At 41.8% G+C, this 26,487-nt stretch overlaps 1 protein-coding gene across 2 annotated transcripts in view; it reads right to left on the reverse strand.

Moving 5' to 3' along the window:
- Nucleotides 1-3,952: 3,952 nt before the first annotated feature.
- The window catches only part of tmem116 (transmembrane protein 116), a 46,117-nt gene continuing 23,582 nt past the window's right edge, over nucleotides 3,953-26,487 (reverse strand). For both annotated transcript variants that reach the window (XM_060907683.1, XM_060907684.1), the window contains 7 exons: nucleotides 23,853-23,957; nucleotides 23,693-23,742; nucleotides 14,547-14,630; nucleotides 10,009-10,144; nucleotides 5,359-5,503; nucleotides 5,012-5,091; nucleotides 3,953-4,286 (listed from right to left, as the gene is read on the reverse strand). In XM_060907683.1, the coding sequence (XP_060763666.1) occupies nucleotides 4,104-4,286; nucleotides 5,012-5,091; nucleotides 5,359-5,503; nucleotides 10,009-10,144; nucleotides 14,547-14,630; nucleotides 23,693-23,742; nucleotides 23,853-23,957 (783 nt within the window). In that variant the 3' untranslated portion in view covers nucleotides 3,953-4,103. The remainder of the gene's footprint in view (nucleotides 4,287-5,011; nucleotides 5,092-5,358; nucleotides 5,504-10,008; nucleotides 10,145-14,546; nucleotides 14,631-23,692; nucleotides 23,743-23,852; nucleotides 23,958-26,487) is intronic.

The following is a 26,487-nucleotide window of genomic DNA, read 5'->3' on the forward strand; positions in this document are numbered from 1 at the left end:
ATATTCCTGAGCCCATTTTGTGATTTCCAATACAGAAGCATGCCTGTATGTGATGCAGTGCCGTCTAAGGGCCCGAAGATCACAGGTTTTCCGGCCTTGACCCTTACGCAGAGATTCTTCCAGATTCTCTGAATCCTTTGATGATATTATGCACTGTAGATCATGATATGTTCAAACTCTTTGCAATTTTACACTGTCGAACTCCTTTCTGATATTGCGCCACTATTTGTCGGTGCAGAATTAGGGGTATTGGTGATCCTCTTCCCATCTTTACTTCTGAGAGCCGCTGCCACACCAAGATGCTCTTTTTATACCCAGTCATGTTAATGACCTATTGCCAATTGACCTAATGAGTTGCAATTTGGTCCTCCAGCTGTTCCTTTTTTTGTACCTTCAACTTTTCCAGCCTCTTATTGCCCCTGTCCCAACTTTTTTGAGATGTGTTGCTGTCATGAAATTTCAAATGAGCCAATATTTGGCATGAAATTTCAAAATGTCTCACTTTCGACATTTGATATGTTGTCTATGTTCTATTGTGAATACAATATCAGTTTTTGAGATTTGTAAATTATTGCATTCCGTTTTTATTTACAATTTGTACTTTGTCCCAACTTTTTTGGAATCGGGGCTGTACATCTACAAACAAAACCTGCTTCCTCTTTTCATAATCGCGTATGGTCTTGCAATTAATCACAAACTGCAGTTACTTATTCTTGACCTCCACTTTTGTTGTATCTAATCTACTGATTCTAGGTGGTTTCAGATAATTTACTAAACCATTCACAGCAAATGACCTGCTTTATGAATACAGACACTCAGGCATTGTTAGGAATTAAATGTATATTTGCAGCAGATATGCATGTGATATTTAATTATTAATATGGTAAGAAGAATAAAAAACGCCCTGTTAACATGAAATTATGGTAAATGACTCCGTGCTAATGATGACCACCTGATTGTCATTCATCTCATCTCATTATCTCTAGCCGCTTTATCCTTCTACAGGGTCGCAGGCAAGCTGGAGCCTATCCCAGCTGACTACGGGCGAAAGGCGGGGTACACCCTAGACAAGTCGCCAGGTCATCACAGGGCTGACACATAGACACAGACAACCATTCACACCTACGGTCAATTTAGAGTCACCAGTTAACCTAACCTGCATGTCTTTGGACTGTGGGGGAAACCGGAGCACCCGGAGGAAACCCACGCGGACACGGGGAGAACATGCAAACTCTGCACAGAAAGGCCCTCGCCAGCCCCGGGGCTCGAACCCAGGACCTTCTTGCTGTGAGGCGACAGCGCTAACCACTACACCACCGTGCCGCCCCCCACCTGATTGTATTTCATATTTTTTTTGATTGTCACAGTACAGTTGAATTCTTGATTCTGTACTCATCTCATCTCATTATCTCTAGCCGCTTTATCCTGTTCTACAGGGTCGCAGGCAAGCTGGAGCCTATCCCAGCTGACTATGGGCGAAAGGCGGGGTACACCCTGGACAAGTCGCCAGGTCATCACAGGGCTGACACATAGACACAGACAACCATTCACACCTACGGTCAATTTAGAGTCACCAGTTAACCTAACCTGCATGTCTTTGGGGAAACCGGAGCACCCGGAGGAAACCCACGCGGACACGGGGAGAACATGCAAACTCCGCACAGAAAGGCCCTCGCTGGCCACGGGGCTCGAACCCGGACCTTCTTGCTGTGAGGTGAAAGTGCTAACCACTACACCACCATGCCGCCCTCGATTCTGTACTCATTGTTGTTTTAGCAACACCTAATACACAGGGAGTTGTTTGTAATGTCAACATCAGACTATGTTGACATTACAGTTATTATGTACTGTATACTATGAGAACCCAGAGGTTTGCATGACCTACAAACATGGCTGCCACAGACTACAACACTGCCATTACAGACTCTCACATTCACATGAATGTGAGAGTCTGTAATGTACCTAATTCCAATCACAGGCGCACTCACCCACAGCATATAAGGACTCTCAGTCTTTGTGACGTGTATGCTCAGTGTCTCAATACCAGTTTACACTGAGACATTTATTTAAATGGTCTTGCTAGGTTTTTGATTTTGTCATCCTGCTGTTGCCTAGCTTGATTTATGCTGATTGTTATTTGTATGACCCGTGCCTAGAATTTGACTTTGCTATTGAATTACATATTGGTAATTGTTGCTATTTATTTGCTCCTTTGAGTCACTCATTATGCCTACCACCTGTGACCATTTTGGTGGATGCTCCATGTCTAGTCACTCAAGTGGTGAATTTTTTTTTTTTAGGATATGTTGTAATATAATATGAGCAGCACGGTGGTGTAGTGGTTAGCGCTGTCGCCTCACAGCAAGAAGGTCCGGGTTCGAGCCCTGTGGCTGGCGAGGGCCTTTCTGTGCGGAGTTTGCATGTTCTCCCCGTGTCCGTGTGGGTTTCCTCCACAGTCCAAAGACATGCAGGTTAGGTGACTCTAAATTGACCGTACGTGTGAATGAGAGTGTGAATGGTTGTCTGTGTCTATGTGTCAGCCCTGTGATGACCTGGCGACTTGTCCAGGGTGTACCCTGCCTTTCGCCCGTAGTCAGCTGGGATAGGCTCCAGGTTGCCTGCGACCCTGTAGAAGGATAAAGCGGCTAGAGATAATGAGATGAGATAATATTTTATAGGTAGTGCTTTTGTATCAAGTGTAAAGTTTTGTACTAGGATTTTTACTTTTCATAGACTACTTAAGAAACCTTTGTCACATGTACAGTCAAGCAGTGCTATATTCTTCCTCTGCATTTAACCCATCTGAACCAGTGGACACACAAACAAGTGAGCAGTGAGCACACCCACATACCCAGAGTGGTGAGCAGCTATGCTACAACACCCTAGGGAGCAGTTGGAGTTTAGGTGTCTTGCTCAAGGGCACTTCAGCCATGAATACAGAGGGAGAGGCAAGTGCTGTTCATTCACACCCCCACATTTTTCCTGCTGGTTCAGAGAATTGAACTGGTGATCCTTTAGGCTAAAATCTCATCTCATCTCATTATCTCTAGCCGCTTTATCCTTCTACAGGGTCGCAGGCAAGCTGGAGCCTATCCCAGCTGACTACGGGCGAAAGGCGGGGTACACCCTGGACAAGTCGCCAGGTCATCACAGGGCTGACACATAGACACAGACAACCATTCACACTCACATTCACACCTACGGTCAATTTAGAGTCACCAGTTAACCTAACCTGCATGTCTTTGGACTGTGGGGGAAACCGGAGCACCTGGAGGAAACCCACGCGGACACGGGGAGAACATGCAAACTCCACACAGAAAGGCCCTCGCCGGCCCCGGGGCTCAAACCCAGGACCTTCTTGCTGTGAGGCGACAGCGCTAACCACTACACCACCGTGCCGCCCAGGCTAAAATCTGATTCTCTAATTATTCTTGAAATAAGCCAGCAGTAGCATTACCCATTTTGATATGGCTGAGTAAATATTTACTGTAAAATAACTTCATTTGGATTTGGTGGCATTTGTTATTGGGCCCTTTGGGAAATTTTAGTCTACTGTAAAGGTATGGTTCCTTTTGTATCTTCAAAACGGTTACTTTCTTCCTTTCCTGGTAGTTGTCAAAAAGAAGTCCCCTCTCATGTTTCAGTCTCTAACGCTATGTAAAGTTTGTTGCTGTTTATAAACTAAGCTAGCTAGAGGCTCTGTAGTAGAATTCCCTTATGCAGCTTTCTTGTGGCAGGTGCAGCAGCAGGACTCATAACAAAACCAATACTCAACCTCTTCCTGCTCTGAGACACTTTTCAAAACTCTCAGATAAAAGTTTTTTGGCCTCATGTTTAACCATCTTGACTAGCCACCTGGCACGGTTTCCATAGCAGCAGGTACAGGACCCTGTGTGTGACCATAGAAGTTTAACACCCCCCCCCCCCCCCCAAAAAAAAAAAAAATCCCACACAACCCTCCTCTTCAAAGATGCACTTCACACATGGATGTCCAGCCTTTTCTTTTGCAAGTGTCACACAAATAACTAAATCCCTCAGGAGAAGTCATAAGGCAGTGAAGCCTATAGGTTTGGCTATGACAAGTATTTTTCTTTTTGCATCCTTCAAACATGTTGCATGCTTGTGCTGGATGAGCAGAGGGTGTTGTAAGTTTGCTTCTGGGAGCGCAACAACGGTGTTTGGGTATTAGCATCCTGCACAGTGCCACTGCTTAGGGTGCGGAAGTGCTGCTGGGTCCAGCCATACACCAGACAGTTCAAGAGACCCTGAGAGCCAGAGGTGAAAGCCTAAGAAAGCAAGAGGGGAAGAATGATTGAGAGACCGTGAGAAAGGAGGAGAGAGATTGATGCAAGTCGTTACCTTACGCAGTCCCTCAGAGTAATATAACTGAGCTATATAACCCTCATGCCCCCATTTCCTTTCTGCTTGTCCAAATTCCAGTAGTTTATACAAAAGCAGCTGACAGGGAGAGGTGAAAGCACTCTATGAAGGCCTCATGTGCCAAGTGCTCTATGAAGGTCTGATGTGTCATGAACTAGCCACCGATCTACTCACTCACTGTAATTACAGGCTGCTATTCTTACAGGACCAGAACTGAATTCCTACAGGAAACTGTAGGCCCCCAGTCAAATTTAGCCATTTTTAATGTACAGTAGCAACCATGGGGTCTTACTGAAACTACTGACAAGGCCAAGCTTTAAAGATCATCGTGACACAGATGCAGAATGTGATATGCAGCTGCTAGCTGGCACCAAAAGTTCAAATAATCCTGAACGGAACCGGTTCAAGAACCCGTTCCCTGTTGATCAAAAAGGGGTAATAAATGTACTTTAACAGAGTGGCTTGGCTTAAAGCAAAGTTTCTAATTAAAGTCCTTAGGGAGTTTTTTCTTGCTTCTCGTCCTTTGCCTTTTTCAGTGGTGAAAAGTGATATTATATAGTAACAATTTAAAGGAAAATATACAGCGACTGAAATCACTTTAATATCAGTTGTACAGCAGAGTTTGGCTTACCTGTAGAATGTACAAGATAACTCCCACCCTTCCTTCCACTTCCTCTGGTTTGAATAACATCATGGTGGCCAGGAAAATTGCTGTCCAAAAGAGGAAGACATCATGTTGCTCAAAAAAAATAAAAAAAATAAAAAAAAAACCCGGTACTTTTTTGAGTTCCTCTTTTGCTTCAAGCCCGGAAAGAAGAAAAAAAAAAAAAGATTCCACCAAATGCAACTCAGAGACAGTTGGTTACCAGGATTTGTGATTAGGTACATTATAGTTAGGTAACTGCATAGAAATATTTACCTGCAGTAATAAATATATAATGAATTAATACAAGGGTTTTCTTTTAAACTTCTGTTTACCTGGTCCCCAGCAGAAAAAGAATACAGATGGGTAGAGGAACATGCGCTGTTCCAGTACACGAAGTGTGGCCCACTGACGATCAGCAAAGAAACCATGAGAAGTAACACAGCGTTTGTACAAGGAGCGAACTTTTACCATTAGCACCTAGAGCAAGAACAGCAATACATTCAGCACCAAGCTGTATGACTACAAATGAAATGTATGCATTCTAAGTTTGACACAGCTAAATCACAGATGTGTTTAAAAATTCAGTAGACAAATTGGTACTTTATATTCATGACTGTGAAAATTAGTAAAATTTTTTTAGAGAAAATAAGAGAATCCCTATGATTAAATTTACATACACTGCAGTCATTAAAAAAAATTAAACAGTTTTTGTTTCCTACAAAACTATGTTGATGCTGACACTGAGCCCATATCTTTTCGCCCTAACGAACCATCAGTCTGCACTATGTGCTACACAAGAATGTGGTACACTATACACAGTCTGCAAAACATTATGCTTTTGTTGCATTTGTGTCATTAGATAGCTTAGATTCATGTTTCTTGTAGTTTGTAAGAGAGTGTGGCCAGCAGGACAAAGCACTGTGTGCCACCATTTGTATGAGATTCAATAGTCCCTCCCTGGCTGTTAGCAACAAGGGTGGTGCAATTCATATTGAAAAGGACCCTTGTCTAACCTGAGCCAAGTCAGACAATTAACACTTTCAAATCAATGTGGGCATAACCTGGGTTAACTAAATCAGTATGAAAGTGGTATTAGAGTCAATGTTCTGCTACACTATGTAACTCCACTTAGAAGGAAAATATAGAGAGAAAAAACCCTAGCACCCTGTTATAATGATCACACATGCACTTTAAAATAGACCACTTGAAAATTAAAATGTTAATGGCATCAAACTAAATTGGTAGTATTACAATTAGCATGGAAGGAGAGCCTCCTGCACTATAGAAAAGCTCTTCGTGCTACTTGATGTATCTCGCCACCTTAATATAAAGAAAATAATCCTAGATTCTTATTTTAAACTGTAGCAAAGTTAACTAGGAGTAAGACCACCACAGAAACATGCACATCAATGTGCATGTATGAAAATAGCAGGCAAAAAAAAATTTAGACTATTAATTTAAAGCCAGGCAATCTGATAGCTAACCATGTTGATAACAATATAACCATATCAGATCAGTGACTAGAATGTTTTACTTCCCTTCATGAGACCAAACTAATTTCCTTATCAAAACCCAACTGTGTATTACTGTAGATCCCTTACCTACAGGTTTTTTCAAACAGATACTACCAGAAGCAATCCAACCTCTTTTAAAAATGAGCAGTTCTTCTCTTAGCACTGGCTATGTACATAAACTAGCAGTTATCAAACCCCTGGTTAAATAAAAAAAAAAAAAAAAATTTATATATATATATATATATATATATATATATATATATATATATATATATATATATATATATATATATATATATAACCCACACACTTGAATTTGCCTTCTGTCAGCTGTCCAACTAATCCAATATCAAACCTCCCATTTATCTCCAAGATCCCAGAAAAGTTTGTAGCACAGCAGTTATGCTCATATCTACACAGAAATAACATTCTTGAAATTTATCAGGCAGGATTTAGTCCTCTTCATAGCACAGAGACAGCACTGTATGGTATTTGGTAAATGACCAAATACTAGCCTCTGATCAGGTTTGTATCCTTGCTTGTGTTGGTTGACCTTAGTGCAGTTTTTGACACCACTGATTACACTATTCTCTTTGATAAACTAGAAAATGGAATGGCCCTCTCTTGGCTCAAGTCTCATTTGACTGTTCGTTATCAGTTTGTAGTTTGTTTGTAGATAAAAGGATGACTTCTCTATGCATACTAAGTTTGATGTTCCACAGGGTTCTGGTTTAGGCCCACTGCTTTTTTTCCCCTCCTTATCTACTACCTCTGGATAAAATTATTTGTAAACATGGTATTAGTGTAAACTGTTATTCTGATGACACGCAGTTGTATGTTTCAGCAAAGTGTCACATTTGCACCGGCTCAAGACTCCAACTCCCAGAGTTCACAGCAACCTTCAAACATAGCCACCATCGACTACAATCACCAAGTACCGCACCACCCTTCATCTCCAGAATTCTGATTATCACTACACGTATTCCACATTACAGCCAATCACTATGCTATGGACCCTTTTCACGTGACGTCACGACAAACGCGGCCGCCATTTTGGACGTGTACTACCAGTAGTTTACCACAGCCAGCATTGAGGAACGGCAGCAAAGAAAGTGTTTATTTTCAGCAAGACTTCCATCATGCCACTATGTTGTTGTGCACCTGGATGTAGTAACCATCAACAAACAAGGCAAGGGTTATCATTTTATCGGATCCCGGTAGATGCTGACCGACGGAGAAGATGGATAGCGGCATACCAACGCTTGTGTAGTGACCACTTTGTTGGAGGTAAGACGAATAAAATTAGCCAGAAAAGGCATTACATTGCTGTTAACATTCCATTCTAGTTTACTGTAATTATGATCTGGCAGCTATTTACACCAGATCCAGTGTAAATAGCCGCCGGAGCCGGCGCGCGCTCGCTCGCGGCCCGGCCGGAGCCGGCGGCCGCGGAGCCGGCGCGCGCTCGCTCGCGGCTGGAGCCGGCGGCCGCAGAGCCGGCACGCGCTCGCTCGCGGCCCGGCCGGACCTCGGCTCCGGCAGCTATTTACACTGGATCCGGTGTAAATAGCTGCCAGATCATAATTACAGTAAACTAGTAAATACAGTTTTCTGCATCTCGCTCCTTTTTCTTTTATGTTTGTCGCCTTCCTCGCATTCAAACCGATTTGAGCCGAAGTCCACTACATGTCCAAAATGGCGGTCGCGTTTACGAAGGTCACGTGACTGAAAAGGGTCCATACTTAAAGACTTTCACTCACTCAGTTCACCAAGTAAATGCTCAGTATTACTGCCTAACTTTACCAAGCCTTATATTTCTGCATTGCTTATCTGGTTTGACTTTTGTTTGTGGATTTTGTCTTCTGCTCTGCATTTTGCCTAGCCTTTGCTATACTTTGATATTGATTTTTGGATTATGATTTGGATGTGTCTGCCAGTTTGCTGATTAAAACTCATGCATTTACATCTGTCTGTCGCTTGCATATCTGACAGATTACTTTGCCATACCATGGATACGGCGGAGAAGAGTTGGCAAACTGCTATTACGGCACAGGGACGTTTGTTCGGAGAGCATCATCAGCTCTTAGGTGAGATAGAAGTCTGCCTCTCCCAACTCACTGCCGCTGTGTCGCAGGCACTCCTAGCACACCCAGTGCCAGCCGCGACCCCAAATGCGCTCATTCCACAACCAGACAAGTTTTCCAGGAAAGTGTAAGATTGCAAGGGTTTCTTACGACAATGTTCCCTGTTTTTCACAGCCCAAATCACCAATCAGCAGAAGATAGCCCAGTTCATAAGCCTGCTCAATGGGAAAGTGCTCACTTGGGCAACTGCAGTATGGGAGAAGGGTGGCAAATCAACATCATATGAGGACTTAATTGAGCAATTTTGCCAGGTCTTTGACCACAGTCCTGAACGCATGGAGGTCAGGGAGAAGCTGCTCACCATCAAGCTGCAGAAGAGACGAGTAGAGGAGTATGCACTGGAATTCCGTACGCTTGCTGCAAGGAGCAGATGGAATGAACCAGCTCTGAAAGCCGCATTTCATCAAGGACTCCACCCTTTTGTCCTGTTCAGTGAAAAGCCCAAGCTGCATCCTGTAGCTTTCTTCTCCAAGAAACTCACCCCCACAGAACAAAACTATGATATTAGAAACCAGGAGCCATTTGCAGTTAAGCTGGCACTGGAGGAGTGGTGACACTGGCTGGAAGAAACTTTTATCGTTTTTCACTGACTGCAAGAATCTGGAGTACTTCAAATCTGACAAGAGACTCCAGCCTTATCAAGCCTGCTGGGTACTCTTCTTCACACATTTCCAGTTCACCATAACCTACAGACCTGGCTCCAAGAACATCAAGGCTGACTCTCTGTCCCATATCTACCCATCCGCAGCTCCAGTTCAGGATCCAGAACTCATCATCCCTCCAACCAGCTTTGTTAATGCCCTAAACTTGCTCAAACTTTGCTGTATCATGTTCCTGCCAACTGCCCCACCAATCTTACCTTTGTCCCACCATGCCTCCAGAGCAGGCTGATCATCTGAGCCCACACATTACTCCTGCCACTGGGAATTCTGGCAGTCAATGTACCTACCAACTGTTGAAAAGCAAATACTGGTGGCCAAACATGTTAACAGAAGTTAACCGTTTCATCTCATGTTCAGCATGTGCACAGGCTGAAATACCCCAGGGAATTCCAGTAGGCAAACTCATACCACTTCCCAAGCCTCAGCATCCCTGGTCCCACATAGTCCCACATTACTTCACTGTAGAGCTAACCGTTAAACCATCAAGATTAAAGGTTGTGTGTGTGTGTGTGTGTTGTTTTTTTAAAGTCCAATATACTGTGGCAGACAGCTCAAATAATACATTTGTTGGTGTCCAAATATTTATGTACCTGACTAAGTTAAACTTCGAAATGTCTTCAAAAATGTCAGAAAATGTTAGCACAGATTAGAAAACAGCTCACCACAATCCCAGTAAGAGTGACAAAGAAGGTTATTAGGAAGATATCGATGGTGTAGTCACTGATGATCTTACAAGCCATGAGTATCTCACTCTCCTGTGAGGTTTGGTAGAGAGCACCGGTATGTAACAAAAGGCACCTGTAAGTAAACATGAAATTCTATATTTAGGAAATGCACTATATGACCAAAAGTATGAGAACACCTGACCATCACACTCCTATGTGCCCATTCCAAAACCATGGGCATTAAGATGGAGCTGGTCACCTCTTTGCTGTTATAAACAGTCTTCACTCTTCTGGGAAGGCTTCACACTAGATTTTGGATAGTGACTATGGAGATTTTTGTTCATTCAGCCACAAGAGTATTTGTAAGGTTTGGCAAAGGTGTCAAGTAAGGAGACCTGGTGTCAGCAAGTCATCCCAAAGGTGTTCAGTGGGATTGGGGTCAGGGCTCAGTCCACTCAAGATCATCTACTCCAACCTTGGCAAACCATGTTTATGGGCCAGACTTTGTGCACAGGGCCACTGTGATCCTGGCACAGGTTTGGGCCTCTTCATTCCAGTGAAGGGAAATTGTAATACTACAGCATACAAAGACATCTGATCCTGTTTGCTTATAGCTTTGTGGCAACAGTGGCAAGTGCCCAGATATGGGTGTGATGGTCAAGTGTCCACATACATTTGGCCATATAGTGTACTTTTCTTTAAAATTTTAACATTAATACTAGTGCTGTCAAAAATGTCGCGTTATTATCGCGTTAACTTGACTCAATTTTAACGGTGATAATTTTTTTATCGCAAGATTAACGCTCTGTGACATGATGTAGGTTTTTCATAAGCTTTTGAAACTGCCAGGAACTTGGAACAGAGACTTTGCTTAGAAAAACGATAGCAGCTAGACTGTAATGCCACGCCCCGCACAGCCAGAGTCCTCTGCCCTCCCCCCAAAGAACCAGCACGGGCAGCTCGCGCTGCTGCGCCTCGGGACGAAGAGCCACGGTGCTCGGCTTAGGTTTCGTTTTCCCATCGGCGGCTCCAGCCCGACTTTGCAGTGGCTGTGACAAGACGTGTTATACGGAGCCGTAGTAACTCGTCCCCTCACTTTTAATTACCCGAGCGCACGCCTTAACGCAAAGCGTGCACACGGGTTATAACTCGTGCGCGCGCATTAATATCTCGTGCACACGCCTTATAAGTCGTTCCCACGCTTTATTTTTTTATTCACCATGTCCCCTCTACGGCTCCGTAGTGTTATGCTCTGCAATTAAAAAAAAAAAAAAACACATTGGTACAAAGCAAGCCCATTCACTTTTTTATGCTGATAAGAGAATTACAATGGTTTTTCATGTGACAAAAATGTGCGATTAAATTGCGATTAATCACGAGTTAACTATGGCAGTCGCGACATTAATTGCGATTAAATATTTTAATCGCTTGACAGCACTAATTAATACATATATCCTCTTGGTCAAGTCATTTTTATAGCGCTTTTAGACATTGACACAAAGCAGCTTTACAGAATTTTAATGACTTTAAATGTGAGTTAATTTTATCCCCAATCTATCCCCAATGAGCAAGCCTGTGGCGACAGTGGCAAGGAAAAACTCCCTCAGACAACATGAGGAAGAAACCTCGAGAGGAACCAGACTCAAAAGGGAACCCATCTTCATTTGGGTGATAACAGATAACATAACAGTTTTAACATGAAGTCTGTTTCACTGATGTTATACTCCTCATTGATGGAAACCTGAATGCAAAACTGTTCACGACAACTGCAGTCCTAAAGTTAGCAAGTCAGCTGTAGTCCTCAGCCATAAAAGCATTACTTGGTACATCTTGGTACTAGTGACGTTAAACTAATGGCTCCCTGCTTTTTTTGTTCTTTACTGAAGTCAAATCAGTAGGCAAAATACAGTGTCTTCCACAATTATTAGCACCCCCTGTAAAGATTAGTAAAAAGGGTTCGAAAAAAATCCACCTTCTGGTGAAGTAGCTTCATCTTACACTGAAAAAAAATGAGGAAAAAGACAACCTTTAAATGAAAAATTTGTTCAGAGAAAAACAAAATCCCATATCAAGAAATAATTGTCAAAAACAAAACAAAACCACATGTGCCACTATTATTGGCACCCCTACATTTAATACTTTGTTCAACCTCCATTTTGCCAGTAAAACAACATTGAGTCTCTCCTATAACATTTTTAAAGTTTGAGATACAGAGCAGGGCATCGAAGACCATTCCTCTTCACAGAATGTCTCCAGATCATCCACGGTCCTAGGCCTTCTCTTGTGCACTCTCTTCAGCTCACCCCACAGGTTTAAATGGGGTTACGTTCAGGGGACCAAGATGGCCATGGCAGGAGTGGTAGGCTAAGCATTTTTGTGTTGATTTGGACATATGCTTCAGATCATTGTCCTGCTGGAAGACCCAGTAATGACCCCAATTTTAGTTTCCTGGCACAGGCAGACAAATTTTGATTTAAAATGTCCTGGTATTTCATGGAGTCCATCATGGAAACAACAAGGTTTCCAGGGTCTTTGGAAGAAAAACAACCCCAAAACCTCACAGAACTTCCACCATATTTTACAGTTGGGATGGGGTTATTTTTATTATAGCCATCCTTTTTCTTGCACCAAACCCACCTTGAGTGTTTATTGCCAAAAAGCTCCATTTTTATTTCATCAGACCATCGAACATGGTTCCAGTCAAAGTTGTAGTAGTGTTTCACAAACTTCAGGTGCTTACATTTGTGGTTAACTAACAGAAAAGGCTTTTTTTTTTCCTGGCATACATTCCAAATAATCTGTGGTTGGTAGAAGAGAGCAACTGGACTTGCTTGAAAAGTCTTGAAGACGTTTCGCCTCTCGTCCGAAAGGCATCCTCAGTTCTGTCTGTCCAATAGGGAGTATCAAGTATTCATCCTCTCATGGATCATAATAGAATCCGAATCAGAATGCTGATGGCTGCATTGAAGGTGGCTGGAAGATGTCATAGACACCCACCTCTGTTCAGTGATGGTCGTTCCAGGTTGACAAAAATGAACGATCCTCTCTGGCTAAGATGTCTGCCAGTTTTCTGGAAGTCCTCTCATGCTCCTGCACTAGTCGAAGGGAACTCATCCCAAAGTGAGTATCTTCACAGATATGTTTCTACGCACTTTGGGATGAGTTCCCTTCGACTAGTGTGGGAGTATGAGAGGACTTCCAGAAAACTGGCAGACATCTTAGCCAGAGAGGATCGTTCATTTTTGTCAACCTGGAACGACCATCACTGAACAGAGGTGGGTGTCTATGACATCTATCAGCCACCTTCAATGCAGCCATCAGTATTCTGATTCGGATTCTATTATGATCCATGAGAGGATGAATACTTGATACTCCCTATTGGACAGACAGAACTGAGGATGCCTTTCGGACGAGAGGCGAAACGTCTTCAAGACTTTTCAAGCAAGTCCAGTTGCTCTCTTCTACCAACCACAGATTACTATGTACCTGGACGACTGAGTATCTTCACAGATATATTCCAAATAATCAGTTGGCATGGAGGTGGAGTCTGATGGTGGTTTTGGAGACTTGAAACCCCTAAAATTTTACTTTTTCTTGCAATCCACCAACAATGACCCTTGGGGATTTTTTTTTTGCCTCTCTTACCATCCTCCTCACTGTACGTGGGTGCAAAATAAACTTGGGTCCTCTTCCAGGCGAGTTTCTTACAGTTCCAGTTAGTGTCCCCCCTTTTTTAGTTTTGCCCCAACAGTAGAAATGAACATTTTTAGGTGAGTAGCTAATATTTTACAACCATTCCCTGACTTATGAAGAACACCACACTCATTTGGTTTGTGTGTTTTCTTAGCTTTCCCATGTTTATGGATGATGAAGGGAATTTTGCCTCTGTGTCACATCGTATTTGTACCCCAGTTAATCAGGAAGCCATGGATTACAGCTTGAAAGTTCTTAAAAAAAAGGCTTAGTAAATTATTTACTAATCTTTACAAGGGGTGCCAATAAACATGCACAATCATAGAAACTAAACTGTAAAACACAATAATGCACCAGAAAAGATCCACATAAAACAAACTAATCTTGGCGTTGTAGAACCCAAACAGGTAGTTTTCATTTTATGTAATCTGATGTTTCACTCTGCATTTCTTACACACACACACGTTTTAACCACTCCGACTCTTCTTTTGGCAATAATAAGAAGAATCAGTGCTCACTGTGGAACAATTTAAAAAAAAATACAATGAAAGGTATTTGTTGAAGCCTTCTTACTACTCAGCATCTCTTGGCATTTGCCTGAACTGTCAAAATATCGAGAGATTTTAATGAAGCCACACAAATGAAATTAAATGAAATCATATTTGAAGTTGAGTGCTTGAGAATGGAGGATCTTTTTCATCCACACTTCCACTAGCCAAACATAAATCAGTTCCTTCTGGTTTTATGTTGTATGCCAAGTTGAGAATGACTGATAATTATCATAGGTCAAATAAGCTATTTGGGGTTTTCCAGATGAATACAACAGTTGGAAATAGACATACCTATAGGGCTGGGTAAAGTTTACATAACAGTGAGACACATTTCCTGTTATGAACACTGGCACTGTGAGCATCAGTGGCAAAACACTGGAATGAGAAAGAAAATAAGATTACATGGCAATGCAAACATCTATGCAAAACAGTTCATGAACATAATTATCATAGGTCAAATAGTGTGTAATCAGTGTAAATAGGAATATAGCGTTGTGAAAATCCTGGATGATTTAATTTTAATATTACAGTACTAGTCAAAAATATGGGACACAATTCAATGGTCTTTATTTTTATTAATTAAAACACACTTCATATAATGGACTGTCATTTCTTTTTACTAGCTGAGTAGTACCTGACATAATATGGATTCGAGAGTTATCTAATAGAGCCATTTACTGTATTTTTATTATTTACTGTCCAGAGGCTCCTGAAGCTATGCTGCTATCACAACCTATGTGTAATTAACACCTACTTCCAGAACAAGGCATACCACAGAGCATCTTGGAGACAACCCTAGGTCAAACCATTGGCACCAGCTGGACTTCATTACCAGACGTGAGTCTCTAAACAATGTCCGTAACACCAGAGCATACCATAGTGCCAATTGCAACACGGACCACTCTCTGTCTCAAAGGCAAAGCTTAAGCCAAAGAAACTTGACCATTCCAAGATTAACATCAGCAGGACTGCTTACCCAGATAAAAATCTGGAGTTCATAGAATGACTCAAGGAGTCTTTGACCAGCGGCCAATCACTTGGTGGAGAAGATCATGTTCTGAAGAGACTTCCATCTATTTAAAAACACTGCAGTCAAAATGTATGGCAATACAGAGCATAAGAATGCCAATTAGTTTGAAGCTAACATCTCTGTGCTTGAACCGGTCACTGATGCCAAGCACAGTACACTGATCAGTTACAATCATGACCTGAGTCAGCAAAACCTTCAAGCACTGAAAGCTGCTTGCAGCAAGGCCCAAAAAACTGTACATCGCCGTGCAAACATCTACTGGCTTCATCTTGCAGAGGACATCCAGTGTGCTTCAGACTCTGGTAACACCAGGAGCATGTATGAGGGTATCAAGCAAGCAACAGACAAAACAACCAAGACAACTGTGCCCCTGAAAGCTAAAACAGGAGAGGTGATTACTGACAAACACATGGGTCAATGGGTCGAACATTACCTGAACCGCTATTCCAGAGAAAACTCCGCCCCTCAAGAAGTGCTTCACAGCATCAAGAACCTTCCTGTCTTGGAGGAATTGTACTCAGAACCCACCGTGGAAAAGCTTAATAAAGCCACTGATGCTCTATCGAGTGGCAAAGCTGGCATACCACCGGAGATTATTGAATGTGGAAAACTAGCCCTCCTGCAACCACTTCACAAGCTCTTGCGTTTTTGTTGGAGAGAAGGCAAGGTATTTCAGGACATGCATAATGCAAAAATAGTCACCCTGTACAAAAACAAGGGTGACTGCAGTGATTGTAACAACTATTGGGGTATCTCCTTGCTGAGCCCTAAAATTGCACTGAGATTCTGGGTAGATGTGTTCAGCAAGGACTTGGAGACATGTCAAGACCACACAAGCAAAGACTTTGCTGGAATAAACCTTTCCTACTCACAAGGTCAAATGCCTTTTGTGAGGTCGAGGAAAGTGATGTATAATGGCATCTGCTGTTCTCGACATTTCTCCTGGAGTTGATGGACAGAGAAAATCATGTCCATTGTAGATGTGCCCTAAAATTGCACTGAGATTCTGGGTAGATGTGTTCAGCAAGGACTTGGAGACATGTCAAGACCACACAAGCAAAGACTTTGCTTGTGTGGTCTTGACATGTCTCCAAGTCCTTGCTGAACACATCTACCCAGAATCTCAGTGCAATTTTAGGGCACATCTACAATGGACATGATTTTCTCTGTCCATCAACTCCAGGAGAAATGTCGAGAACAGCAGATGCCATTATACATCACTTTCCTCGACCTCACAAAAGGCATTTGACCTTGTGAGTAGGAAAGGTTTATTCCAACTGCTGAAGATGATTGGCTGCCTTCCACAGTTGTTCAGCATCACCTTTTTTCACAAAGACATGCAAGGCATGGTCAGCTGTGACAGAGAAGTTTCAGAGCCCTTCGTAATCCAGAGCACTGTGAAACAAGGTTGCATACTTGCACCAACTCGGTTTGGCATCTTCTCAGTCAGTGCGTTTACATGCACATAGAGAGAATCAAATTTCTGCCGTTCCTCGACTGAAATCGAAGCTCAAAATGCCATGTATACACCTTAATTCGGCTGAAATTGAACCGAACTTGATTTCTCAGAATCGAGCTACACGACCTAGATTATGCGATTTCTGCCGAGCTACTTAGTGCATGTATACCCTATTGAGCTACATATTCGAGCTACTTACTTCAGCACTGCCCCTTCTGGAAGTGACGAGTGACGAGACCACAAGCGGGAAACACAACAGCCTCGGTCGGCATGACAATGAATCATGACAACGGCATGAATCTTTTCTTTTTGTGGCATTGTTTGCACTGTTAAAATGGAGCTCACTTACTGTATCACCAAATACATCTGTACAGCTGTTGCATAGCTGTGAATTGTGTACATAAACAAGTCATTGTATTTGTGTGTGTGTGTGTGTGTGTGTGTGTATATATATATATATATATATATATATATATATATATACACACATACACACACACACACGTCCAACATCTGAAGAATGTCAATAAAAACAAAGCAATTGAACTTTTTGTGTGTTTATTAAGACATAAGTTAAATTGTAAGCAAAAAAAAAAAATTTTTGTAAGCAAAAAATGGACTTTAGAAAAATATACAATTGTGCAAAATAAGTTGTCTTACAAAACAGTGGTCTGCGCAGGACAGTTTGTAGCCATACAGTCTGTTAGAGCAAGCCTAACAGCTTGAGCACGGAACTTGTGAACACTGAACTGCCAGTGTTGCCAGACTGGGTGGTTTTAAGTGGAATTTGGCGGATTTGAGCATGTTTTGGGCTGGAAAACGTCAGCAGTATCTGGCAACACTGCTGATAACTTTGTTTATACTCTTGAATAGCTCTTCTTCATGACGACAACCGGAAGTGTACCAACACAATGGGGTGTGTAGCGCCACCTGTGGCTCGGGTGCACAATGTAACTCAATAGCTCGATTTCCTTGTGTGCATGTAGGATTGGATTTCTCTGGCACCCCTGCTGGGACCCTTAGCTCGATTACCGACAGTAGCTCGATTTGGATGTACATGTAAACGCACTGATTGTTGCTTGACTTCTCATTCAGACACTCATCACAGGGTGTCCATTTAAACACTAGGAGTGATGCAAGGCTATTTAACTTTGCTAGACTGGGGGCCAAGACAAAAGTGCGCACAGTGCTCATCAGAGAAATGTTGTTTGCCAATGACACTACCCTGACCTCGCACACCGAAGAGGGCCTCCAAATCCTGATCAATCAGCATGTCCATGCCTACAAGGAGTTTGGACTATCAATATCAAGAAGACCAATGTCATGGGCCAGGATGTCCCGGCACCACCATCATTCAGAACTGACAATGAAGTGCTTGAAGTCACCAATCACTTCACATAATCAGGCATGAAAACGGGTCAGGGGTGAAAAAGGTGAGAAGGGTGCGCGAGTGGTGACGTGGCCTCTGGTGTTGTTTTATTTTGTTTGGGGGGTCTTCCCCCAGAATAAATATTATAGCCTCCTTACTAAGTATACTGTATTGACATTTGCACAAAGACATACAGTACAAATACATGTAGTTATAGTGAAATTATGCCCTGGAAAAAAATGCGAATAATAGAACGAAGGAAGTGGAGAACACACAAGGAATAGTGATCATTTTTTCCTTTTATTTGCCTGGACCACCAGTGTCTCCATGGCCCACTTTCACCGAGTTGCCACATGTTTCAGCCTTGCCTGCTTCTCTCTTTCAGAAGTCTGTTTCTTGGCCTGCTGAGCACTGCAAGTTGCTTGAGAGCCATACTTGCTCTGCTGCTGCTTTTCCTCCTTGTTCACCCTCTGCTGGTGTTTGTATGTGGCTGCTACAGAGTTAATGTTCTTGCACAATGTTCTGTCCACTTCCCCAACTCCCTTCTAAAGAGCTGCATACAGTGGTGCTTGAAAGTTTGTGAACCCTTTAGAATTTTCTATATTTCTGCATAAATATGACCTAAAACATCATCAGATTTTCAAGCAAGTCCTAAAAGTAGATAAAGAGAACCTAGTTAAACAAATGAGACAAACATATTATACTTGGTCATTTATTTATTGAGGAAAATGATCCAATATTACATATATGTGAGTGGCAAAAGTATGTGAACCTCTAGGATTAGCAGTTAATTTGAAGGTGAAATTAGAGTCAGGTGTTTTCAATCAATGGGATGACAATCAGGTGTGAGTGGGCACCCTGTTTTATTTAAAGAACAGGGATCTAGCAAAGTCTGATCTTCACAACACATGTTTGTGGTAGTGTATCATGGCATGAACAAAGGAGATTTCTGAGGACCTCAGAAAAAGTGTTGTTGATGCTCACCTCATCTCTAAAGAGTTTGGACTCCACCAATCCACAGTCAGACAGATTGTGTACAAATGGAGGAAATTCAAGACCATCATTACCCTCCCCAGGAGTGGTCGACCAACAAAGATCACTCCAAGAGCAAGGCGTGGAATAGTTGGCAAGGTCACAAAGGACCCCAGGGTAACTTCTAAGCAACTGAAGGCCTCTCTCACATTGGCTAATGTTAATGTTCATGAGTCCACCATCAGGAGAACACTGAGCAACAATGGTGTGCACGGCAGGGTTGCAAGGAGAAAGCCACTGCTCGCCAAAAAGAACATTGCTGCTCATCTGCAGTTTGCTAAAGATCACGTGGACAAGCCAGAAGGCGATTGGAAAAATGTTTTGTGGACAGATGAGACCAAAATAGAACTTTTTGGTTTAAATGAGAAGGGTTATGTTTGGAGAAAGGAAAACACTGTATTCCAGCATAAGAACCTTATCCCATCTGTGAAACATGGTGGTGGTAGTATCATGGTTTGGGCCTGTTTTGCTGCATCTGGGCCAGGACGGCTTGCCATCATTGATGGAACAATGAATTCTGAATTATACCAGCAAATTCTAAAGGAAAATGTCAGGACATCTGTCCATGAACTGAATCTCAAGAGAAGGTGGGTCATGCAGCAAGACAACGACCCTAAGCACACAAGTTGTTCTACCAAAGAATGGTTAAAGAAGAATGAAGTTAATGTTTTGGAATGGCCAAGTCAAAGTCCTGACCTTAATCCAATCAAAATGTTGTGGCGAACCTGAAGCGAGCAGTTCATGTGAGGAAACCCACCAACATCCCAGAGTTGAAGCTGTTCTGTACGGAGGAATGGGCTACAATTCCTCCAAGCCAGTGTGCAGGACTGATCAACAGTTACCGTAAATGTTTAGTTGCAGTTATTGCTGCACAAGGGGGTCACACCAGATACTGAAAGCAAAGGTTCACATACTTTTGCCACTCACAGATATGTAATATTGGATCATTTTCCTCAATAAATAAATGACCAAGTATAATATTTTTGTCTCATTTGTTAAACTGGGTTCTCTTTATCTACTTTTAGGACTTGTGTGAAAATCTGATGATGTTTTAGGTCATATTTATGCAGAAATATAGAAAATTCTAAAGGGTTCACAAACTTTCAAGCACCACTGTAGCTGTCTTCCTCCTGGACATCAGCGTGTACTTGACCGTCTGTATTGCATTAAATGTTTCCACATTCATGTTGCCACTCCTCTGATCAATTACATCATTCATCAGACTAAATGAGGACTCGACTCTAGGTTCATGAAAGATGGAGAGGCAACACTTAACCAGTGCACCCAGGGAGGGGTACTTGTCTGGTTTGTCGAAGACATGACCCCACCACTCCACGATGCTCTCTCCCTCCTTGAAACTGGGGATGGTCAGGTCAACACTGAACCGCACAAGTTCCCTCTGGATATCCTGGTCTGCTGGCAAGAGGTGCCCCAGCATACCACTCAGCCTGCCAAGATATGGACGTACCTGCAGCTTTCAGCTCTTTTTAAATCAAGGCTGAATACTTTCTTCTTTGCTGCTGTCTTTTATTAAATCAAATTTGAGACTTTTAATTTGATTTCTTTCAGCACGGACAGCACTATAAAATGGCGTCTCCACTATACAGTGCCCTATATAGTGAGTAGCGAGCAATTTCTGACACAGGGATTGTCAAAAGACGCGCACACCCTCTTTCGAATGCTGACGTAATCAAGCCGGAAGTTTTGTTTGTTTTGATGGCAAATCAGGAAGGTTTGAAAAAAGTAGGAAATTCAGTCCGATGACTCAATCCAGCTTCCAGCGGTCTGGTCTGCACTCTGACTGATGTGTGCACGCTCTGGCCAGCAGGAGAAGAGGCACGAAATGATGCCGCTTGCCCTTCGCAGCGAGATGTACTCGTCGCTATGGCGTCAATATCAAAGCAGGAGGCGGAGGCGCAAACCGGCACGAACTGTCTATGGGTGCGAAGCGACCTCCTTGCCCTTTGGGTCAATATCAACCCCCCCCCCCATTTTTTTTTCTCATCGGATCTACACGATTCACGTAGGTCACCCATTTTGGTTTCAAAACGGCAAATTTCGCCGAAAGGTGAGGGATTTTCATGCATGCATAATGGGCTCCATCAATACTAACAACTGGTCTCTTGACAGAGCAATTGACAAACACATTGCAAAAGCCGCTGAGCAAGAGAGTGTGGGAAAATAACCAGCTAACCTTAAACATAGTTAATAGAGGGGATGGTTAGGAAACCCGGCAAACTTCAAAGGACCGTCCTATTGTTTCGTATTTGAGGTTGAACTGTACCGTGACATCACAAGAGTGCACACTTTAACCCAGCAACAACAAACATAGCGGACGGATCTGACAACGACTTCTTGTTTGGGAATGATTTTGATGCTATCTTAGATATTTTATTGGAAAATGAAGAAATAGGGGAGCACTTTACGACCTCAGTTGATGATGCGAGTATGAAATTTGTGAATTTGCGTGAAAGTTGAGCCGCACGACTGCCCAGACTAAACTCGACTAAACTTGAACTTGATCTCTTGTGGTCTAGATATCAACCAAAAATACAAGTTCATGCCTAAGATCAAGTTTTTTTTTTAACATTTGCACCCGAACTCTCGTTTTCATGTAGTTTTAGATCAGAAACTTTGTTTGAACATCTTTCGTTGTTTTGTTATGGCCATTCTTTAATGCATTGGTCTCTCTTGTTTGGCAGGTTCAATCGACAGAAATACTTTGTAATGATTGTGGGAAAAAATACCAGACGAGACATAGTTAATAGAGGCTTGTTAGAGGTTTCATGGCTTCTCTTAGGCATTTTCAGCTTAGGCACAGGGCCAAATATGGGTTTCTTTTTTGTTAGTTTTTCTGAGTGAACTACAAAAAAGCAAAAGAATAAAACAATTAAGACAAAGGAATATTTTGAGAAAACAATTCAAAAGAAAGAAAAAATTAAAATAAAGGGAAGCTCAACTAAAGCTTAGCGTTGTACGGTCTCAAACCGGTGCGCGGAGACTCACTGATCAATAACAAACAATAACTGAATACTTATATATTTCGACATCTTCAGGCGCAAAATGCTTCTCACAGGTGTACACTGTATCCCTTTTGATCCGTTCTCTAAAATCTTGGTCTACTTCTCGTCTTCTTTAGTTCACCAAGCCATTCCTCTCGCCATTTCTTATGAGCTTCATCGCTCGTCAACGGCAGCTTAAAAATGCCAATTCCTTTGGTTCTTCTGCAAGAACCACAACCAAAAAATGCACAATTTCGGCCTGGCATTTCTGGAAACTTGAATAAAGTTTTGCTAAAGTAAAGAAATCTAGGAAAATATTGCTCGCTTGAAATACTACTTTCTCGGTTCTCCCCGCTACTAACTCTGCTAGTGTGCACTCTCAGGGTCACGTGATCAAGCCTAAAGTTATCCCTTTGAAGTTTGCCGGGATTCCTAACCATCCCCTCTACTAACTCTGCCTTAAACAACAAACTCAAAGTTTACTAGGCATGCATTTTAAGTACCCTGCTTTACAGCAGCAAAGCCTGGACTACTTATGCCAGACAGGAGAACTGTCTGGAAAGCTTTCACCTTCATTGCCTACGAAGGAGCCTTGGCATTACATAGCGAGACAAAGTCACCAACACTGCCGTGCTGCAGCAAGCTGGTTCACAGAGCATGCATGTCCTTCTTTGCCAGTGCCATCTACGTTGGCTGGGGTAATGTGATGGCAGCAGTGATGTCTAGGCATGGACACAGTGGTTGATCATTCCAAAGGACATCATATACGGAGAGCTGGCCACAAGACACTGCCCAGCAGGCCGCACAGCACCGTGCTTCAAAGATGTCTGCAAGCACGACATGAAACATACAGGAATCGACCCAGACAACTGGGAACAATTCACTGACAACTGCAGATGCTCGCAGTACGCCATATATGAAGGTCGCAGAAGGGACAAGGAAAAGCTTAACCAACAGTCAGAGGAAAGAAGACAGGAAAGAACTCCACAGGAAGCAGAGACAGCAAACTCAGGTCCCCAATCCGCACACCATGTTCACCTGCAACTTGTGTGGAAACGATTGTCACACAAGGATTGGACTGCTGAGTCACTCCAGACACTGCTCTAACAGGACTGACTACTCCCATGGCATTACCATTATCTTGCAAGATAGAAGGATGTCCACTATTAATGGAGCTATTTTTATTACTTACTGTTTGATGGTCTCAAATACATTAAGGCAGCAAGAAATTCTGCTAATTGACTTTTGACAAGGCATAGCTATTAACTGAAAATTCCAGGTAATCACCTCATGAAGCTGGTTAAGATGATGCCAATAGTGTGCAAAGCTGTCAAGGTAAATGGTGGCTACTTTGAAAAATCTAAAATATGAAACATTAACACTTTGTTTACCACATAATTCCATACACGTCCTATGTCATTTCATTGTTTTGATGTCTACAATGTATAAAATAGTCAAAATACAGGAAACCTATGAATGAATAGGTGTGTTCAAACTTTTGATTGGTACTGTATAATATCAAATCTGGAATCATGCACTTCGTACCAGGACATCACTGCTGCCAGTTGACTGCACAGGTTTGCCTGGGTTGGATGCTGTAATGAAAGTCATCAAAGGTTTAGGATGTGTAAACATGGGATGATCCTAAGTTTTAATTTTTTAACTAATGACCAACAGAGCTTATGATCATGACTAGACTTATTACCTGAGCTGGGAAACCATTCAGTCTGCAAGAATACTTCTCCTTCAAACCAGTGTAGAGCACCCATACATAGTGGAGTGTATAGAAAAAGGAAGCCATGAAAAGAGCCTGTTCAGTAAAACAGGGAAAGTGATAGTAGTAAGAAAAGGAAATATAAACATACTGTATATGATTAAAATTTTGCTTTACACTGATACTTCTCACTCATCTAACTGTTGTCACTGAAACTGTACACTTCTGCTTGCTGAAAAGTCATTTAATCACTTCATAATTTGCTACATCATTTTTCAGTGTCATTAGATTATTGTAACATTCATGTTAAATGACTAATTGTTACAAGGCTGAATCACATTCCAGGCAAGTGGTGAACTTCAAAAGGTGAAAATCATGGGCTTGTCCCAGAACTTGTGTCATTATGAAACTCCATACATGTACTATGGTCATAATAAACAAAAACAATTTAAAAATGTACATATGGGTTGCCTCTTGTGAAATATTTCCAACAGATGAACCATAAAATGTGTCAGTTGGCTAAATCTTCCTGTCAAACTGCTCATTGATCCAAACTCAAATATTGACAGTCCACAGCTTCATGCTACAAGGCAACAGCTTGACCTGGCATTGTTAGAGTACAGTTGCCTGTATCAACACTGTATGGAACAATGTTCAGCTGCCAAAATATTTGTGCACCTACACAGAGTAACCTTGTAAATAATTACTTTACATGGGTAGATAAACATTTGTGGGCATACTGGCTTACAATTTACTAACCAAATTTATACCTCACATATGCTCTGTTTGTATTTGTCATGGCTGCACCTGCTTGCACTCAAGACTTCACGTCCCAGAGTTCGCAGCAGCCTCCAAATATGGCTGCTGCAGACTACAATAACCAACCTGCACCCTACCACCCTCCAAAATACTGATTATTGCTACACCTGTTCCCAATCTCATCTAATCACCACTGAGTATATAAGGGGGCTCTGTACACATGCACATTGTGACAAACTCAGTGTTCCCTTGCCTGACTTTACCAAACCTTGATATTTGTGCTCACTTCCTGGCAAGACATGACATTAACTTCTTAATCCACTTGTCCAGCTGGACAAGCAGCAAGATTTTTCACTTGTCCTGACCATGTATTAACTTGTCCTGACCATAACCTTTTTATTACTATATATTTACTATTTCAATTAAAGGAAAAAGTGGTTAAAGTTTCTCATAAGGCAGGTTTAATTATGGCCGTGATTATGCTTTGACAAATTTTCAATAAAACTGAAACTTTAACTGTAATAATAAACAAAAATTATCCAATGCCCCATTATGGTGCATGTGTTGTTATAATCCATTACCTGATATGCAATTTTAAGAGTCAGACTCACCCAAATTCAAAGCTTCAGGAGGACATGAAATTAAATCTTGATTAATCCAATAAAACTTGAAATATTAATTAATTTAAAGACAGATTAGAAAACACTGTGGTCACCAGGTTAAAGGAGGCTCCTTTTTTTTAGCCACTTTGGAAGGAACTCCCGTTTCCTTTTCTTTTCATATGACTGTTTGGTTTCTGTTCATCCTTTTATCTTTTTGGGATTGTTGTCTTTTTCACTTTCTTTTGATGAAATGAATCAAAAGAAAAGAAGTTGGACATAAGGGGGACAGAAATCACATTGTGAATGAAAACAAACCATAAGTGAGTTCGGCACTGTCGTAAAATTCCCGTGAAATATTTTACAACATTTGTAGTGGTTAATGTGTACCATACAAAAGAAAAATACAATTATTAATGTCTGAATGAAATGAAGATGCACCACAGATATTTATTTTATTCAAGTATTTGATCACCATTTCTCCGATTTTGATGAATTCAAAGTCTAATCTATAATTAGATATTACAACGTGGTTATTTTTACACATGCACCTGCTGTACTCGGCTTCCCGAGTAAACAATAACCTGGCCAGATTGAGGTGACTGAACTAGTTTTGCTGGAACTTTATTGATGTAACTTTTGAATTATTTACTGTAATACTGACAGGACAAGATGAATATTTTTGTTAAAATCAGTTGATCAGTTAATTTTAACAAAAATATTCATCTTGTCCCATCAGACAGGCAGACGCAGATTTGACTTGTCCAGAACAATTGGACTACCATTAATGTCAAGCCTTGCCTGGTTATTGTTCTGTATTTTGATTTATGCTTTTTGTCTCTGCCCATAATATCCTGTTTATGTCTTGCCTGACCATTGCCTGTTTACTGACTGACTTTGCTTCACAATTTCGCTTTGTTTGTCAGCCTACCTTTAATAAACTCTCTGCTGCTTTTACATTTGTCTGTCACCTGCATTCCTGACAATATTTGTCTATGGCTAAGTTTCCATCAGCGTTGTGTGTAATAAGTGGTAAAATGAAAATGTGTAAGAACCAAAATATTTACCAACCCTAGTTATGTAGTTATGGTAAAACTATGGTTTTATAGGAAGTGCCTTCTTGTGGGAACAAATGACAAGAAACCATGGTGGTCATATGTGGTTTACAGAACCATTCATGCCCAGAAATTACCACTGAACACTTGAGGCTTTCACCTGGTCCTAATAACACCACAGAGCATAGGACCCAGAACAGCAAGGAAAGCTCT

Source organism: Neoarius graeffei, chromosome 24, assembly GCF_027579695.1.
Source record: "Neoarius graeffei isolate fNeoGra1 chromosome 24, fNeoGra1.pri, whole genome shotgun sequence".
NCBI classification, from domain to species: Eukaryota; Metazoa; Chordata; class Actinopteri; order Siluriformes; family Ariidae; genus Neoarius; species Neoarius graeffei.